Genomic DNA, 17,664 nt, shown 5'->3' on the forward strand with positions numbered 1-17,664 from the left:
GAGAGTTCACAATGGCAGAAATCGAGCACTTTGTAGACCCCAGCGAGAAAAACCATCCCAAGTTCCAGAGTGTGGCAGACCTCCATCTTAACTTGTATTCGGCAAAAGCCCAAGTCAGCGGACAGTCTGCTCGGAAAATGCGCCTCGGGGATGCTGTTGAGCAGGTAAGATTCCATAGGTAACTTAATTTGCATTATATCTTCTCAGGCTTTGTAGCACTTAGCAAATTCTGTGTACTGGATGGCAAAGCATTTTATTTTAGCAGTCAGCTTATTGTTTTTATACAGTCTGATTATACACTGTTATTACAGTGGGAGAAAATTACCCAAACATGAGCATTTGTGGGCCACTGGGCTAACATGAAAACCAATGTTTAGGAGACCCCATGGAAAAGAGATCCTGGGTTGAACTGTGTGCCTTATCAGTCCGACTTCTAGCAATATGTGCTACTTTCGGGGAGGCATATTGACCCACAGAGAGCAAGCCCTCTGGGTTTTAAACTCTTCTCTGTTACCCATAGCAATTGGGAGAGTCTTACACATAATAGAATTTCTGTAATTATTTGCTTAGAGAAATTTGTGAGTGAGAACTTTTCTAACAGTAATGGCTTCCCGATAGTGGAGTGAATTGCCCCAGGGAACAATAAGGTTCCTGCCTCTGAAAATATTCAAGTAGAAGCTGGGTGGTAACTAGCTGGCCACTTTGCTGAGAAGAGCCCTTCAGTGGGTAGGAAATGGGGCCAGATGGTTTCTAAGACCCTTCCAGTACTAAAATGGTGAGACTACATATGCCATACGGGCTCACAGATTTATTCAGTGGCTGAGAATACATTAAAATCCCCTCAACATGTCCTGTTACTCTTGTTAATTCAGAAGGAATGTATTTGCCATTCCTAGGGCATTATTGTGAATGTCATTTTTAGCATTGTAGATCTAGAAGGTATAGGTATTAGGTTGAATTTTTGTTGACTCAGTGAGTATGGTAGAAAGATTGTGAATAACCCCCATTATTATCAGTTTGATAACTTGACATTAACCCCTTTAAAAATAGCCTCTTACTGGGTTTTGAGATGATTCTGAAAGCTAGATAAATTAGCTTACCTTGTATTTCAAATATTTTCAGTAGACCATGAACAGCTCAATAGAAGATGGTTCTTGGCCTTCCAAAGTGCTGACATGTGTTTGTTTCTATCTTCCATGCTTGCTTGCATAGTTATTTACTTACTTGTTTATTCATTTATTTTAGGGTGTGATTAACAACTCAGTATTAGGCTATTTCATTGGCCGCATCTACCTCTACCTCACGAAGGTTGGAGTATCTCCAGATAAACTCCGCTTCCGGCAGCACATGGAGAACGAGATGGCCCATTATGCCTGTGACTGTTGGGACGCTGAATCCAAAACGTCCTATGTAAGTAGCGTGAGGTGGTTTTTAGTATGTGATTTTCACATTGTTACCTTAGAAGCATGGATATCAAAATCGCCTTTTGTGTGCTTTATGTCAGAAAGTGAAATATGCCTTTTGTATGCCTCTCCCCCAAAGCTTTTCATGTTTCTTTTTAAATTAGACATTTTCTGTAGTAAATCTTTTTGGCTTTTACAATTTCTGTTGCCGATCTTTTTTGGTGGTGGTGGTGGGTGTTTGTTTTTTTTAACAACCCTTTAAAAATGTAAAAGCCATTCTCAGCCCTGTGAGCCTTTTCTCTTTGTTCCATACCAGTTCCCTTTCTGAGTCTGCTTTGACTCTGAGTTCAAGTTAAACCAGACGCAGAATCTTGCTGTCTCTTTTTCAGGCCTGGATTTCATCTTATTTAGTATTTGTTTATTCATTCAACATTTATGATTGTTAAGAGCTGTATGACATTCTAAGGGCTTCACCTGTTATCTTATGCAATCCTCACAATAATTTGAGGGAACTGAAGTGCTGAGAAGTTAATTAGTTTGCTCCACTCTGTAGCTAGTGAGTGGTGCAACTGGGACAAGAACCAGGCTGTTTGACTCCGCCCCACACTCAACCATTGTGCTATGTGGCTTTAGTAAATCCTCTACATTCCTGCTCATCCTCTTCTGAGTGCTGTGGCCATGCCTGTAGGGATTGGGGATCAGTAAATGTGGGCCCAATAGTGGAGTGAATTGCCCCAAGGACAGCGTGGTGACTACAATTCATAATACTGTAGTGCATACTTGAAATTTGTTAAGAGAGTAGATTTCAAATGTTCTCATCACAAGAAAAAAATTCTGTAACTATTAATGGTGATGAATGTTAATTAGACTTATTATATATACGAGAGGCCCAGTGCATGAATTCGGTAGGGTCCCTCAGCTTGCCTGCACCCTCTTGCAATCTGGGATCCCTCGGGGATGTCGGAGAGCTGGTTTTGGCTCAATCCCTGCAGGCCAGGCCGAAGGACCCCGCCAGTGCACAAATCTGTGCACCGGGCCTCTAGTATGCATATAAGATCTTTGGTTAATCTCTTCCTGCTCTCCCTCCTCCCCGCTTTCCTCTGATATTCATCAGACTGTTCCATGTTTCCATGCCTGTGGGTTGAGTGTCTGCCCCCTGGTAGTCAGTGAGCATCATAGCTAACAGTTGAATGGTCACTTAGGCTTTTATATATATAGATTGCAAAATGCTGATCATTTTGCAATATATAAATAGTAAATCGTTACATTGTATGAGTGAAACGAATATATTATCTGTAAATTATTCCTAAATTAAAAAAAAATTTTTTTAAAAATTTAAGAAAATGATGTTGGCCTAGAATTGAGATCAGGCTACAGTGTTTTGTGTAAGGTCATTGGAAGACAGGACAAGCAAAACCAGAAGCTCCCAGGTAACAGAATCTAGGAGAGGAGAGAACGCCACTGAAACGCTAATACTTTCTTTCTGTGCCCTTAGTTTAGTTCTTAACTAAAAAATAGTTACTGATACTGCTCCTGCTCCATCTTCTCTTCTTCCTTCTCAGCAGCAACCACTGTCCTAAAGTTGCTTACCATTGTCAGGCATAATTTTGTAATTTTACTTCTTAGTACATAAATAGGTTAATTTGCATCTTTGGTAAATGATAACCACCAAGTTTATACAGTTAGCATGTACATTTAAGTTGACGTGTTAGTGACTATCATGTCACATGTTTTCAGGTTTTGTTCTTTAATTCCTGGCTTGTTTTGTGTTGAGGTTTCTGAGCTTAAATGAGTTTTATATTTGCTCTTTTTATTTCATGCACTTGGAAAGCTCATGATGGTTGACTTTCCTCAAACTCTTCAAATCAAAGGCAAAAAATAAATATTCATGAGGACTAACTAGATACTCAACTAAAATAAGCCTCTGACCTCTTTTGTTCTTGTTTAAATAACAGGTTCTTCAGGGTCTTTGAAAACAATTTAGATTGTGCTTTTGAAAAGTGTCTTAGGTTTTAACAAGAAACAGAACCTGGTACCCATGCTGTTATTAAGCTTTAGTCTGTGGCCTAAACATTACCTGCTCTTACTTGAATGTTCTTCTGGTGGGTGGAAAGCAGCCGTATGAAGCCGAGTGGTGAGAGCTATAGACACTTCCTTCAAAGAGCGGAGGAGTTTCTACCACATTTATTTTGAATCCTGCTCACAGATTTGAAACAAGCCTGTTTTTTTCCCTAGGTTCACATTTTATTGCCACTATTAAGCCCTAGAATTTGTTAGTTTAGCCCACATTCATAGCATGGCAAAGTAAATCTGTCCAGAAAGTAACAGATTTACTTTGTGTACATGTGTGATTTATGTTTGATAGGATTGTTAGCCGCCTGGTGTGTAAGACAATCCCCATTTCATACGTTTATACAAGTTAGGAGTGGAAATTCTATAATTGAGTCATCCTTGAGTATGTGAAAGAGTTAGTTATAAGCTGCATGGGTTTGTGAACGAACCTAACGTAAGGAATAAATGTTTTTACCCATCCTGTCTTCTTAGGGTTGGATTGAGATAGTCGGATGTGCTGATCGGTCCTGTTATGACCTTTCCTGTCATGCGCGAGCCACCAAAGTCCCACTTGTAGCAGAGAAGCCACTGAGAGAGCCCATATCCTTTCTAGTTACCGGTACTCTCAGCTCAGGACTAACGTGTGAACATCTTGGAAGCAGACAATCCAGCTCTGTGCCTTGTTCCTGTGGATAAACTGAGGTGTTTGATGTTGGGGTAATACTTCCTTAAACCTATTATTTCACCCAATACTGCTCCGTTCCTATTCTCGCCACGTATAATCTGACATGTGCCCACTCAGTGTTTGGTTCTTTTTTTTTTTTAATTTTTTTAAATATTTTTTTTAATGTATTTTATTGATTTTTTTACAGAGAGGAAGGGAGAGGGATAGAAAGTTAGAAACATCAATGAGAGAGAAACATCAACCAGCTGCCTCCTACACACCCCCCACTGGGGATGTGCCCACAACCAATGTACATGCCCTTGACCGGAATCGAACCTGAGACCCTTCAGTCCGCAGACCGACGCTCTGTCCACTGAGCCAAACTGGTTTCGGCAGTGTTTGGTTCTTAAAAGAAGTATTTTCAGAAAAATGCTCTAAATATCTTTCAGGGCATTTCAGCCACTTCCAAAGTACATTTCTCCACACCTGCACCCACCTACATACTCTTCGCATAAAGAGCACCTGGTGAATACATTTTCTAACAAAAGATGGATGTCATTTTACGATAGATAAAACAATAATTGAGCTTCCTTATTCTGTTAACCAGCACAGTAGAAATTGTGAGCTGATCTTAGGGCTAGCCCAATGGTGTTGGGATGTTTTAGAAATGAATAAATTACTATCAGAAGTTACCATGCTATATATCAGCTTCTATTGCTGATTAGATAGCATGTAACTTTGAAAAAAACTCTACTGATGTGGTTTACTTACTTTGAATGATTTTGTGATTCTCAAGATCATTTTCCAAAATACTGAGGTAGTTGTACAATTTTTGATTCCTTGACTACTTCATACAAAACAGTTAACGTTGTTCAGTTTGAACCCAATAAGGGAGCAATTGGTAAGGCATATAAGAAGGATGCGAAGCTGGTGATGGAGTACCTTGCCATTTGTGATGAGTGTTACATTACAGAAATGGAGAAACTACTGAATGAAAAAGGGTAAGATTTAAGATGTGTGCTTGTATATGGGCTCCGGGCAAATCCGTCCTCTCTGTCAGGTTCTGAGGATTAGGGTGAAGTTACTGTCTGACAGATTCTTTGCAGGTAAGTTTTAGCTCTGGCTACTCTTACAGGACTGGGCTTGCCAAGATTTAGGTACTAGGGCCAGAAATAGATTTGAAATGGACTACAAAGATCCCCCCAACCCCACCCAATAATTTTTTTAAAGGAAGAGATTTGTCCAAGGTAGTGACTGAGGAAGGATTAGAAACCAGATCTGCCTTCAAGTCAGTGCTCTGTTTTTGAACTTTGGAGTAGTCTCTGTAATTGTTTTAAGCATAAAATAAAAAAAATAAAAAATAGGGAAGAATCTTTAAAGGAATACAACAAAATCCAGCACTAAAGAGTATAAAATTTACTATGTCTGAAAAGCAATAAAAATGTGTAGACATAAGAAAATGTGACCCCTCATGAGGAAAAGAGTCAATCAAAAGAAATACCCAGAAATGACAAACATGATGGAGCAAATACATAGGATCTTAAAACAGTTATAAATATGCTTTATATGCTTAAAGACGCAAGGGAGCACATGAGCATCTGAGGTGAGAGGTGGAAATATATATGGAGAAAGAACCAATGGAATATAAGAGGCAATATCTCAACTCACTGAATGGGGTTAACATTTAGTCAGTGGACTAAACTTTGCAGAAAAAAAAGAGTATGGAACTCAATGTAGCAATAGGAACTATTTAAAATGAGGCATAGAAAGAGACTGGGAGAAAAAAATGTTCTTTGGGACAATAAGAGAAGTATTTTCAGTCTAATGTGTAATTGTGAGTCACAGGGAGAGTATATAGTGAAAAATATCTGAAGATACATCAGTAGCTGAAAATTTTCCAAATTTGATGCAGACTATAAACCCAGGGGTTCAAGAAGTTCAATCCCAGCAGAATAAGCAAAGAAAGCCACATAAAGGAACATCAGAATCAATTTGCGGGAAACTAGTAATGAATAGAAAACTCTAAAGTAGCCTGGGGAGAAAAGGGTCCTTTTATGAAAAGGAACAGAGAGGAATGATTGGAGTTCTCATCAAACTCTAGGCAAGCCACAGTACAATAAAATTAAAAAAAAAAATAGAATGCATTTTTTTTAAGTGCTTACCGACAAAAATCCTAGACCAGCAAAAATATCCTTCGTAGATGAAGAGGAAGTGCTTTCAGACAGACAAAGGCTCAGAGGATACATTGCCAGCAACCCTACCTGCAAAAAATGTTAAGGGTGTTCTTCAAGCAGAAGTGTGAAAATTCTTCTATTGATAGCAGAAATGTGGAAATTTAAATTTACCCAAAGAAATTAAGAGCTCTAGAAATGCTAAATACATGGGTAGATATAAATGACATTTTCATTAAAATGACGTTTCTTAATTTCTTTAAAAGATAATGCACTGTTTAAAGCAAAAACAATAACAACGTGTTGTGAAACTTACAACATATATAGAAGTAAAATGTATGCCATCAATAGTTCAAATGATGAGAGTGATGCATTGGGAACAGACCATTGTAAGGTGTGTATATTATAAGTGAAATGTCATAATATTACTTGAATTAGCCTTTGATAAATTAATAAAAGTACATAGAGTAAATTCTAGAGCAATTCACTGGAAAAAAACACACATAAGAACAAAGGAATATAGCTAATAAACCAAGAAGGGAGATAAAATTTATATATATAAAAGTGACCGTTATGACAGAAGGACTAGAATGACTGGACAATTGGCTGGTAGCTGACCAGTTGTGCACTGACCTAGACCTTGCTGCTGTGGCCCCGACAGCCCTGAATCTGGTTCACCCACACCCGGACCCAGACAGGAGGGGGGGGGGGAGAGGGAGCATGATTCCTCACGTAACTGGTTGTTGGTTAGCTTGCTGCTGGGTCTGACTTCCCTCGGTCCCTCCCCGTGGCAGGCTGATCCCGATCGCTGGCCTCTAGTAGAAAAATAAAATATACTCTAGGAAAAGACAGAAGAGGAAAAATGAACAAAGAACAGATGGAACAAATACAAACTAACTCATGAGATGGTAGACTTAAAATACAAACTATTGTAACCCATGAGATGGTAGACTTAAACTCAATAACTACAGTAATATAATAATTCAAACCAGCGATTTTCAACTAGTGTGCCACAAGAATTTTTAAGACATGAACTATCTGACTACCTCTTCTCCCTTAAATTGTCCAATAAAAAATGACAGCAGCCAACACAATAGCATTCTGGTATGAATGCCCTGCCTTAAACCATAAATATATAGATCATACAATAGAGTTGCATCTTATTAATCATGTAGCATAATAAGGTTGTGTCTGATTGGCTAATTCTTGGTACCAGAAATCTTACAAGTATAGGCACCTGATTTTTTAAAAAGTCACTTTGGAGCAAAAAGGGTAGTAATTGCTATTATTATTATTATTATTTGTAAATCAAAATATACCTTTGTTGGTCAGGTTGGTAAAAACGTATTTTTGGTGTACTGCAAAATTTTAGCACTGTAGGTCCTCAGTTATGTCGGAGATCTGATCCTACGGTTCGATGTAACGTGATTTTTGCCGTAAGTTGGAACCCACCTACGTAAGCACCTATATCACTCACCCGGAGCACATTCACAGCAGTAATGAAGTGAAACAGTAAAAAACATTTAAAAGAAAGATAACAATTCCTGACCTTTACTTACAGTAAATAAATAATAAAAAGCATAAAGCATATATGTACATACGTAGAAATGATGGAACTTTTTTTTTTTTAATAAATAAATGGGAGATGGCAGCATAACCATGAAACATCAAGTCCGATGTAACCCAAAGATTGCCTGTAATTAGTTTATGTGTGCCATAAATAAATGTTGAAAATCTCTTATTATAAACCCTTAAATTAATAGCCATGGTCAGACTATTTGAAAAATTCAAGACCCAATTAAATGCTGTTTATAGGAAACTTACTGTAATTGTTATACACAAAGAGGTTTAAAAAAATGTTCCCATATAAACATTAATCAGAAAGTTGGAGTGGTTCTATTAATATCAGGCGAAGTAAACATCAGAACAAGGAAAATTATCAGGCGTAGAGTTGCATTTCACAGTGTTAAAGGGTCAGTTCATTAGGAAGGTGAATCACTTCTAACTATAAACAACCTCAAAATGAGTATGGCAAACTTGACAGAACTAAAACGAAAAATAGACAAATCCATAATTACGGTTGGAGATTTTTTCACCCCTTTCTCAGTAATTGTAGAGCAAATAGATAAAAGTAGATCACTATTAATTTAATGTCAGTAATATAATGTCTAAAAACCAGAATACACATTTTTAAGTACACTTCAAACATTGTTCATATTGTTTTTTTAAAAAATATATTAATTTCAGAGAGGAAGGAAGAGGGAGAGAGAGAAACATCAATGATGAGAGGGGATCATTGATTGGCTGCTTCATGCACCCACACTGGGGATCAAACCTGCAACCGGGACATGTGCCCTGACCAGGAATCGTGACCTGCTGGTTCATAGGTCGACACTCAACCTCTGAGTCATGCAGACCAGGCTTTCATATTGCTTTTATACAGCCCTCCGGCTAAGGATGAATTTTGCATTTTCAAAGGCTTAAGGAAAAGAATACAGGGGACTGTCTATGGCTTGCAAACCTTGAAATATTTTATATCTGGCCCTATACAGAAAGTTTGCCAACAACTGTCATAGACATTAGGCTAAGTGAAAGAAGTCTTACACGAAAGATTATATGCCAAGTCCTGGGAAAGACAGGGCTAGCTTACAGTGATGGGAGGCACAGCAGTGGTTAACGGGCTGGAGGGGATTGAGATAAGGGGCAGGGCAACCTCTGGAGCGATGGTGGTTGCATGTGCATGTACATATTCGTCAAAAGAACTATTGCAAGGTGAGTCCCTGTAGGTGAGAATACAGTTATCTATTTCAGATCTTACTAAAATGGTCATAGATCACTAGTTAGATATTATCAGCTACAAGTAAGACAGTTTTCTTTTTTAATTATTCTCCAATAATGGCTTCCTCCTTGCTTATTTCAGCTTGTTAACAACCATTACCTACTCTATACTTAGGCCGTGCTTGCAGAGAGAATATATACAATACAGTTTGTGGAGTGGGCTCTTTAGTGCACACGCACAGACTTCAGACAGAATGTACAGTTGGAGAGGGATCAGTGAAAATCATGCATGTAATGCATGAAATCATCACTGCAAGAAACTAGCAGAATGCAGTGCAACCCATGTCTGCCATACAGCTTCAAAGACAACCGAGGGCCCTCTCTCCCAACACTAAACTGCTTGTGAGAGACCCTACCTGATCTTCCTGCTGTGAGGAAATGCCTCGTCTTATTTCCCGAAACGGAACGGGTGTGTCTCAGGATGGGAACATACTGCAGTCAGTTACTTGGGGACAGCGGGATAATATTTTATATTGACACATCAAACAGAATCACTCAACTTTTAGCTCATCTTCATCACCATAAATGCCAATGTTTGTTTGGAAAATGGAGCAGGAGTTTTAAGGTTACTTTCTGTGCAATGACCAGCTGGTCATTCTTATATTTGTTGGGACAATAAAGAGAACAGTGGTCTTTTGTCAACAGGCCTGTGTTTGACAAAGTTATTGTAATTATTCTAAAATTGAATTTTTAAAACATTGGTTTTGGTTTTAACCTTGATCTCAGAATCAAAGGAATTGGTTATTAAGCCACTTAGGGAACTTTATAAAACTAGTCATATTTTGGGATGATTCCCAGAATACTGTTTGATGCCTTTATTGGAATAATACTTTGGTGTTCCTAATGAAGTAATTTAAGTTTGGCTTCAGCTATTATATTCGAGAGTTGACTAAGTTGTATTCCACTTAAAATGGAAAACAGCGGTCTGTAAAGCTCCATTGTATGAAGGCACAGGGATGTCTGTTTTCACTAATCTGTAATGTTTCTTTGTAGGGAATTCACTATTGAAACTGAAGGGAAAACATTTCAGTTAACAGGAGACATGGTCAATGTGAAGAGATTCCAGAAAACACTACATGGTAAGTTTGTAAAAATAATTAAGAAACAAACAAAAATATTATTACTCCTTAAAGGTTTTTTGTTTGTGTTTGTTTGTCTTTCTACTTTTATTACATAACCAGTTTACTGAAAATTTGAAGAGGAAAAATAAATTCTTAACGCCATGACCCTAAGTTTGATGAGTATGTTTAAGGCATTATCTTGGGCCTTTTTTAAAGAACATAATTGTACTCATACTGGAGAATAATTTATAATGCCATCTTTATATTTCCTATGATCTCAGGTGCATATCAAGAAAATCTCTGATTTAAAATATTTTTTCATTTTAAGGAAAAGTGCTTTTGTTTCCTAAGCAAAAGAGGAATTTCACCCCTTCTATTTATTTATTTAGTTAGTTATTTATTTACTTATTTATTGGCAAATTAACTTGTTAAACTTCACTTAGATTAGTGATCTTTAATGCTTTTTTAAAAGCCAATGAGATGATTTTTTTATAGAACAAATTCTGTGAGTTTGGGAGTGAGTGTTGTGGAACATAGGGGGATGCTTATGGTTTATGGTGGCTGCAGGGAGGCTCTGGGAGCGGGGAGTGGTGGGTACAGAGCTCCTGCCAGGCAGAGTGCAGGCTGCTTTTCCACGGGCCTGGCCTGCTCTGGAGCTGGGCCGCAGGGAGCTGGGTGAGCGCTCTGAAGTGGCAACAGTGAGCAGGGGCTACTTCATCACCGTCCTGTAGCTGCTTCAGGACGGCATCACCGTCCTGCCATTGCTCGCATGCCACGGAAGGATGGGCCAAAATGCCTCCGTGATGCTTCTAAAATGATATTCTTTTTAAAAAATATATATTTTATTGACTTTTTTTACAGAGAGGAAGGAAAGAAGGATAGAGAGTTAGAAACATCAGTGAGAGAAACATCGATTAGCTGCCTCTTGCACACTCCCCACTGGGGAGGTGCCAGCAATCAAGGTGCATGCCCTTGACTGGAATCACACCGGGGACCCTTCAGTTCGCTGGCCGACCCTCTATCCACTGAGCCAAATCCGTCAAAAACTCTTCATCACAGACAAATAGGCTCTCTCTTCTTCCCCGTATATTAGTTTTTAGTTCTGGTTAACTCATTTTCCTTGCAATGTAAACTCTCCAAGGTTAAAGTCAGTTGCCTTAGACCCGGACAGTGCTTAGCCTGCTGTTTTTCTGAGTCAAATGTACTAATGAGTACATTTCCTGTGGGTCCCACAGGTACAGCCTCCCCCCGTGGGAAATGCTGTGGGCCCTGGTGCATGTCTGAGTGAGTGCTGGTCCCTGAGCACACTTGTCTCAGGGCCTCCTGCCCCAGAACAGCAGTGGCAGTAGCTTGGCTCTGTCAGACTTCTCATCCACACACCACTGGCCCTTGTGGGTGTGGGAATCATTCTTGTTAATTTGCCAGCTTCATGATAGATTGTCCATCCCAGCACAATCTTAGAAAAGCTCCAGGGTTCTCATACGCTCTTCAGAGGCACGGCGGACGTTAGCGTGTAGCCGCTGTTGTTCATAGCTTACCAACCGGGGGCGCAGCCCCTCGGGCCTGGTGTCTCTGGTGTGCTATATGAACACCTAATACATTCGATGAAGTTGTTTTTCACTCCAACTTTCTCTTCAAAGGCATCATGTTTCCTACCAGCAAATCATTCTCAGGAATGTTTCTTCATTCTCATGTACAGAATCGATCCAAATTCACCTAGACTAGAGGTCATCTTAGTGCCATTGAGGATTATTTAGCGAGGCCCTGAGACGCATCACGTGGATTTCAGAGGATGTTATTGAGTTTCTCTCTTGCAGTGGAAGAAGTTGTTCCGAATGTAATCGAACCCTCCTTCGGGCTGGGCAGGATCATGTATACGGTATTCGAACATACATTCCACGTGCGCGAGGGAGACGAGCAGAGAACGGTAAGCTGTCCCGTGCACGTGTCTTCTCTCACAGGGTGGGAATTAAACTTGCTGCAGGACGTGAAGGAGACTGAGTGGCCAGTTAGCTGCTACTCCTCGTCTTTGTGTGACTGTCCGCAGAGCAGTGCACTGCCTCATGCTATTCCACTGGAGCTTTAGGGTGTGCGGGTTATTCTCGATGCCATTACTTCAGTTGCTTGATGTTCTCTATTCTGAGACACAACATATCACTTTGAGGGAACTATCTTCATTGCATCTATGGAAGGAATAATACTTTCTGGATATACTCATGTTTTCAGAGAACTGGAAAGGAAAGAATGGCTCTTAGAATTTGGCCAAACCAAGAATGGCTCTTAGAATTTGGCCAAACGCATAAAGCGTTTAAGGGAACCCTAAAGGGCATAGAATTGTCTGGGGTACTTTTGGGGTAAAGACATAAATTGCTAGGTTCTGTTTCAGGGATACTGATTCACCGGGTCAGTGGTCGGCAGACTCATTAGTCAACAGAGCCATAGACTACCACACTAGGCCTTCCATCCAGGGATCTGGTTTTTTATAGGAGCCCCGGTGACTTACATTGGGCATTGGCATTTGGGGCTAGCCCTTCCTGTCACTCAAGCATTGCCTTCCTTCAGCTTCTCACCTCACCTCTGCCTGCGGACAGTGTACTCCTGAGTTCATAGCAGACAGTCAGGGGGAGAATGGCCAGAGAATGGCAGCTGTCTGTGTCAGGGTAACCCAGAGGAACATTCTCATCTGCATGGCCATGCATTCTAAAGCTGAGTGTGCATCGTGTTGGACACCAGCTCTTTCTGGGACATTTAGCCTTAAAAAACGGACCGCTGAGCTCTTGGTGCCAGCACTGTACATCTGACATACTCACTGTTGGCAGTAGGTAGCTACTAAAGTCGCCATTTTGTTCTCTGCCCTAACGTTGCATCTGTATTTCCTGATTTGAAGGTGCAGCTTTTCATTCGTTCCCTCAGGGAGTGAGGCTGGCACCAGGCTGCAGGCTGGTCTCCTCCAGCAGCAATGAAGTCCGTCACGGAGGGTGCTCTTTGCAGATGTCAAGTTTGCTTCAAGCTTCTCTGTCTATTTTTAAATCGTTTTTTAAAAAGCCTTTTAGCTGTTCCTTTGAATCTAACAATATTTATGAAACTAGAGTTCTGGTAGAAATGTAAGGGCTAAGCCAGAAGAAATTAGCGACAGCGTTTTATGAATTGCAGAGATTCCTGTCATGAAGAGGCATTTGATTAGGCTGTGGGAAGCCAAAAATGTTTTAAAATGACTAGCACGGAGTTCCTAACCCATTTTCCTGTGGCTTTGGTATGAAAACACTGTCAGTAAGATAACCTTTTTTCCAGGAAGGCAGGTCCTAATTTCTCGCTCACCAATAGTGATCACAGGTGGAGGCAAGGGGTCGGACTTGAACATGTGGCCGTGGCAGCCGCAGCCCTGGAGTCCGGGACTTACTCCCTGTGGGTGTTCACCGTTGCTTGGCATCGGAAGTTGATTAGGTTTTGGGGTGGCTGCACTGGGTCCTGTGTTATTATTTTTATGGGACCTATTCATTCTGAGTTTCATATTCTTACCTTCAGGCGAACCTTTTGTTTAAAAATGTTATTTAAGAACTCGTTTCCGCCGAAACCGGTTTGGCTCAATGGATAGAGCGTCGGCTTGGGGACTGAAGGGACCTGGGTTCAATTCCGGTCAAGGGCATGTACCTTAGTTGCGGGCATATCCCCAGTAGGGGGTGTGCAAGAGGCAGCTGATCGATGACTCTCTTTCATCGATGTTTCTAGCTCTCTATCTCTCTCCCTTCCTCTCTGTACAAAATCAATAAAATATATTTTTTTTAAAAAAAACAAACTCATTTCCAACCCATAAAGGCAGACGAGTTTGCCTTCCCCAGCCTCGCTTCCTTTCCCGTCTGAGCGCCCGCAGCCTCTCAGAGCAGTGGGAGCGGTGTGGCTCCTCCGTGTGGGGTCACAGAGCATGCTTGTGCCATAGGACTTCTTTGGCATCTGTGCTCACCACTGTGCCACCAGCGCTGCGTCATAGGACTCCGTTTGGACAGACATCTGTGAGCTGATTAAACGTTCTTTTTTTACGCGGTCACTGAGGCTCAGAGATGGCCTGCTGAAACGCTTCAAGGACAGAACGGGATTTTGTTTCGGGGCCTCCTGCCTATTATTTGGTCATTTGGAGGGAGATTCTTTAGGGGTCTCCACAGAAAGAGGGAAGGCTGTAAGACTTTTTGTTCGTTTTTAGAAAGAGGACGGGAGAGGAACAGAGAGATAGAAACATTGATGCAAGAGAAACATCGGTTGCCTCCTGCAGGCCTCCTGCTGGGGATCAAGCCTGCAACCCAGGCATGCGCCCTGACTGAGAATCAAACCAGTGACCTTTGGTTCTTAGGCCGATGCTCAACCATTGAGCAACACCATCCAGGCTTTAAGGCTTTTTATGGGTTACCAAAAGATTGGCATCTTCTATGGTGGCTCTGAGAGTGCTTTCCCGTCAGTGAACTTTCACAGCACCGCTGTGAGGCACGCAGAGCAGGTGGGAGAGACTGAGGGCCAGAGAGCGCTCAGCTGAGTGTTCCGAATTCAGAGCTAAAAGCAGACCGTTCTGGTCTAGTCTGGTCAGCCTGCTTGTTCTCTGTCGTCACACTGCTTTTCCTGGCGTGTGTCCTGGGGTCTTGATAGGGAAGTTTGGACAGCAGCATTTAGATTTTTATGAACTAACACATTTGTGTTCCTTTCTCTCATCTAGTTCTTCAGTTTCCCGGCCGTGGTCGCACCATTCAAATGCTCCGTCCTCCCGCTGAGCCAGAACCAGGAGTTCGTGCCATTTGTCAGGGAATTATGTAAGCAAATCCAACTGAGCAGCCTTCATGGGAGCCCTGTCAAGTGGACTGGATTGTAGGAAGTGTTTTTTTAAGAAAATAGAATCTCAGTGGTGGTGGCCTCTGCTCTTATTCCTGAGAGCGTGCTGCTCAGGAGGTGTCCTCCTGGGGTTTGGGTGAGCGGAGGTGGGACCAGGGCTCAGACTGAGCAGCCTTGCTTCTCCAGCTCACTTCCCCCTGGGCCCCAGCACCGACAGGCCCCTGGTCACCTGGTGTGGCTCACCTATGTCAGTGCTGGGAAACGGAGAGTCCATTGAGCAGCTCCGGGTCTTGCAGGGAAAGTGCTGGAGCCGGCACCGGCCCTGGCCGTGGGTCTGATGCTCGTTCCCCCACCGGCAGCTGTGTGAGGTGCGAGGGAGGGGTTGGGCTCCAGCAAGGGACTCACTTCCCTTTGGGGCTTTCCCTCTGTTGGGTCTGTAACTGAACTGCTCTCCTGTCTTAGCTCCTCTTATAAGTTTCCTCAGCTTGTAAGGCCACATGTAGCTGACGCCGGGGCTCTCCGTTATTTCATTTTGAATTTATTTCATTGACTTTGGGTAGCGGAAGCCCTGACCAGGAACGGCGTCTCCCACAAAGTGGACGATTCCTCGGGTTCCATCGGAAGACGCTACGCCAGGACTGACGAGATCGGCGTGGCTTTCGGCATCACCATCGACTTTGACACCGTGAACAAGACGCCGCACACAGCCACCCTGCGGGACCGGGACTCCATGCGGCAGATCCGAGCCGAGGTGCCCGCCCTCCCCTCGGCCGTGGCAGACTTAGAAACGTGTGCGGGTTCCTTCTCATTCGAGCTGGATGTTGCTGCTCCCCTTTCTTTTTTCCTTTTTAATTTAATCATAGGCTTGTATCAGACAGAGCACAGACTCCCAAGTCCCCTTGGCTTCATTATGAAAATACCCGTGAACACATCTCTAATGTTTTATAGCCGTTCGGATCACTCTGGGCTCATTCTCCGGCAGTTTGCTTTTATAGTTGTTTGATTATTTGGGCAAGAGCAATAGGCTCCCACGCGGTGGTTGCCATAGTTTTATTGGCGGGCTTGGAGGGACTTGGACGTTTCTGTATACATACATACATACATGTGTGTGCACAAGCTTTTCCACGTTAACCCTGTTAGAACAGCGCCTGTGTCATAATTTTACTTAATGAGAAGGTAACAGTGGAGACGGGAAGTGCAGGAGGGGAAGGGAAGAGTGGCCACGTTAATTGACAACCACCTGGCTGGTTTATTCATCTCGAGGAGGCTTTTATTTAGAGCCTGGAAATCACTCAGTTCGATGCAGAGAGCTGGGCGTGGGGGAAGCAGGGGAAAGACTGCTTTTCCCAGAGGAGACGACAGTCTAGTTCACAAGTCTGGCTTGTCCTTTTACACAGCCAGGTCTCACTGCTCTGGGCCTGGTTCCCGCCTGGCAGTGGTTCTCAGAGGCCGGGCCTGGGCGGCGGCCCCATCACCTGGGAGCTTGTTCGAGGAGCAGAAGGCCCGCCCAGACCCACTGATTCAGAGCTGGGGGTCGGGGCGCGGGCAGAACCGCTCCATCCAGATCTGCAGGGGGTCCTGGGCTCAGGGTTGAGAATGGCTGCTGTGTGGTGGCCAGTCTGTGCTTGTGGCTGGGGCTCCCACTGTGCCAGCCTCCCCGGCCCCCGGAGTGGCCCCTGGGTGGCCCCTGTTCTCAGTTAGATTTGACACCCATGCAGTCACTGCATGTGACAGGAGACGGGGGAAATGAGGAAAGGCTGTGGGAGAACGGGGTTTTGTGGGGCTTGGCGGGCGTTCTGGGCCGGAAGGGCAGGAACCCGGACCTGGGAGGGAGGTGAGTGTGGTTGAGGGAGGTGAGGATGGGTAAGTGAGGCGGCTGCAGAGGGAAGGACAGGATCACCCTGTGGGAACTAGTTTCCAGTCACTGTTGAACACTGGTTTGGCTGCGAGGGCTCCTGCGTTCAGGGTCAGCCCTTCCTGACAGTCTGATGGAAGGGCTGACGTTGGCCTTCTCTTCCCTTTCTCCAGGTCTCCGAACTGCCCGGCGTCGTCCGAGACCTGGCCAGTGGCAGCCTCTCGTGGGCCGACGTGGAGGCCAGGTACCCTCTCTTTGAGGGGCAAGAAACTGGTAAAAAGGAGACATTGGAGGAATGAGGACCATTTCAGCCACTCTGACCACTTCGCTAATAAAAAAAATAACTCTTATCGTGTCCACGTTACAAAAAGAGCCTGTGATTGCTCCGGGGACTGCGCTCTATCCTCAGCGGCCGCCTGATCTCGCCCCACAATTAAAGGTGGAGGGACTCTGAACAGTCTTGTCCATTTGCTCCTGCTTCCGCGTCCTCGGCAAAGCTGTCGCTCCCACTTTGGACCCATGCTCGTACCTTACCGTTAAACACAACTGATGCTTTTTTATAATTAACAGCTTTATTGGGGCATCGTTTACATACCATGGGACTCAGCCGTGTGGAGTGTGTAAGTCCGTAATGTTAGAGGATTCACGGTGTGAAGCGCCGCCACACTCGGGTTTTAGAACAGTCCCCTCAGCCCAAAAAGAAATGTGCACTAAGCGCTCTCCGAACCCGAACCCCAGCCCCAGCCCCAGCCACCACTCAGCTACTCTCTAACGACGCCTTTCCTGCTCCTCCTTTTCCTGAGAA

The 17,664-nt window shown here is 43.1% G+C and overlaps 1 protein-coding gene across 1 annotated transcript in view; it reads left to right on the top strand.

The window, feature by feature from the left end:
* GARS1 (glycyl-tRNA synthetase 1) overlaps nucleotides 1-17,314 on the top strand; it is a 35,072-nt gene extending 17,758 nt beyond the window's left edge. Inside the window, exons 9-17 of the mRNA XM_084896854.1 lie at nucleotides 2-164; nucleotides 1,246-1,410; nucleotides 3,948-4,055; nucleotides 4,975-5,120; nucleotides 10,122-10,207; nucleotides 12,007-12,116; nucleotides 14,892-14,985; nucleotides 15,565-15,755; nucleotides 17,033-17,314. Coding sequence (XP_084752980.1) covers nucleotides 2-164; nucleotides 1,246-1,410; nucleotides 3,948-4,055; nucleotides 4,975-5,120; nucleotides 10,122-10,207; nucleotides 12,007-12,116; nucleotides 14,892-14,985; nucleotides 15,565-15,755; nucleotides 17,033-17,158 — 1,189 coding nt within the window. The 3' untranslated portion in view covers nucleotides 17,159-17,314. The remainder of the gene's footprint in view (nucleotide 1; nucleotides 165-1,245; nucleotides 1,411-3,947; nucleotides 4,056-4,974; nucleotides 5,121-10,121; nucleotides 10,208-12,006; nucleotides 12,117-14,891; nucleotides 14,986-15,564; nucleotides 15,756-17,032) is intronic.
* The last annotated feature ends 350 nt before the right edge of the window (nucleotides 17,315-17,664 follow it).

This window comes from Pipistrellus hanaki, assembly GCF_964339955.1.
Source record: "Pipistrellus hanaki genome assembly, chromosome: 10".
Taxonomy (NCBI): Eukaryota; Metazoa; Chordata; class Mammalia; order Chiroptera; family Vespertilionidae; genus Pipistrellus; species Pipistrellus hanaki.